Source organism: Octopus bimaculoides, chromosome 10, assembly GCF_001194135.2.
Source record: "Octopus bimaculoides isolate UCB-OBI-ISO-001 chromosome 10, ASM119413v2, whole genome shotgun sequence".
NCBI lineage: Eukaryota > Metazoa > Mollusca > Cephalopoda > Octopoda > Octopodidae > Octopus > Octopus bimaculoides.
In genome coordinates this window covers 14,710,333-14,712,597 of record NC_068990.1, presented here as the reverse complement: position 1 = coordinate 14,712,597, position 2,265 = coordinate 14,710,333, and the positions used below count along the sequence as shown (strand labels likewise).

General features: G+C 38.6%; 1 protein-coding gene across 1 annotated transcript in view; it reads right to left on the bottom strand.

Moving 5' to 3' along the window:
• Window positions 1–2,265, bottom strand: part of LOC106875011 (mutS protein homolog 4) — a 69,252-nt gene that overhangs the window by 54,140 nt on the left and 12,847 nt on the right. Inside the window, exon 7 of the mRNA XM_014922954.2 lies at window positions 470–536. Coding sequence (XP_014778440.1) covers window positions 470–536 — 67 coding nt within the window. The remainder of the gene's footprint in view (window positions 1–469; window positions 537–2,265) is intronic.

Below are 2,265 nucleotides of genomic sequence, written 5' to 3'. Positions count from 1 at the left end.
TGCCTGGAATCGAACTCGGAATCTTGGGGTTAGTAGCCCATGCTCCTATGGAGTGACTTTTAGGGCTTATAAATCTAATATTTTCCTATCCTTCCTTAATACCAGTTCCCATATGCTATTCATATCTGTTTAGGAGGTTGTTGTGTCCTAGCATATATGCTGCTTCTTTTAGTTTTCGTATTTTTCAGTGGTCTTTGTCTATTATTTTAACTTCATCCCACAGGGGGAGGTGGTCTCCATTTTTCCATAGATGACCAGCTATACCTGATTTATCAATATCTCCTCATGTCACAGCTTTGCGCTGTCCATCTACCCTTATAACCACACAGCCAAACAGAGAGAGAGAGAGAGAGAGCGAGAGAGAGAGAGAAATCAAAACAAAACATTTCCCAACAACTAATAAAAGAAAAGAATAATTGATTCTCTAATAATTAGTTATATTCAGATAATTTATGAAATATTGTCTTACTTTGAAGCCACTTCCATCTCCACTGAATTGTAGTCTGGTAAACAGAGCTGCCTGATAAACTGGAGCCCTGAAGAAAACATATTTTGTTAAATAAATGTTTTTCCAAGTGAAATAATATTGTTATAGGATCATTACTTAAAAGGGTATTTCTTATTGTAGCACCTACATATCAACAGAATATGAATATAAGGCTTATAAAAACTTTGGATATGGTAGAGGAAAGTAAATACTTAAAAAATAATTATCAACTTACTGGTTTATCTTTTAATAAATTTGACATTTTGACCAGTTTCATAAAACTGACTGGTGCTCCATCAGTTACGATGACAAGGATTCCAGTTGAGGCAATCAATGGAACAGCCAGTTTATGTAATTAATGTGCAAGTGGCTGAGCACTCCACAGACATGCATACCCTTAGTGTAGTTCTCAGGTTGATTCAGCGTGACACAGAATGTAACAAGGCTGGCCATTTGAATAACAGGTCCAACTCATTTTTGCCAACTCAGTGGACTGGAGCAATGTGAAATAAAGTGTCTTGTTCAAGGATACAACGCACCACCAGGAATCGAACTTACAACCTTATGATCATGCACTGAATACCCTAACCACTAAGCCACATACCTTCAAAAACAGAATCTTTTTTTTTAACAACTTGCTGGCCTTGTGCCAAAACTTGAAGCCAATATGTATCTAAATCAACAACTTCAAATAACTACTGCATAACAGCAAGAGCAGGTTGCTGCATGACAAGATTTCTTCATTAAATACCTTGTTTAATTGATTATAGATTACTACAAAATACTTAAGAGATCAGGGAACTTAATGAATCAAGCTGATTCCTCAAAACAAAATCAACTCTTTTGGATCACTGAATCAATAGGGTAGCATAGAACCAGTTAAGGAGTTATCAGTAGCTCATACACTTAACCTTCAAACACTTAAGTCCACTTACTTGTAAATAGACTCTGCTGAGTAGAAACAATATTTTGCTAAGTTAGACAGGGCCTGGGCCAGTTTTTGGCCAAAGTATATTCAAGTTATCTACAATCAGCAGCAACACTTTAAAAATTGACAAGTGTTTTGTTAGTTTGCAGCAATAAGTTTAATTTTTTCTGTAGGTGTCCCTAGAAAACAAGCTGTTTTATAGACTTTTTTATGCTTTAGTAAAAGTTGGGTAGTTCCCTCACCCTTTGCACTCACCTATATCGAAGCCAACAGGACTTAACACTCACTAATGAATCACTCAGGTCACGAAATTAATTCAAGTAACTGACTCAATTACTTGACGTTTGTCAAACTACCAGGTCTAGACTGAGTTGGTTGGTTGGCTGGCTGGCCGGTTAGATGGATGGGTGGGTGGATGGATGAACAGGGGAATAGATGTGGAACTGGATGGGTAGATGGTAGGCTGGAGACACACACACACACGTGACAGAAGAGGTTCTTTGCTCAAAATAGTTTACTAGAGCAATTATGAAAGATGTAGAACTGGATGGGTAGATGGTAGGCTGGACACACACAGGGCGGTGAACTGGCAGAAACGTTACCGGTATTTCGTCTGCCGTTACGTTCTGAGTTCAAATTCCACCGAGGTCGACTTTGCCTTTCATCCTTTCGGGGTCGATAAATAAAGTACCAGTTACACACTGGAATCGATCTAATCAACTTAACCCCTTTGTCCTTGTTTGTCCTCTCTATGTTTAGCCCCTTGTGGGCAATAAAGAAATAAGATGGTAGGCTGGACACACACAGGGCGGTGAACTGGCAGAAACGTTACCGGTATTTCGTCTGCCGT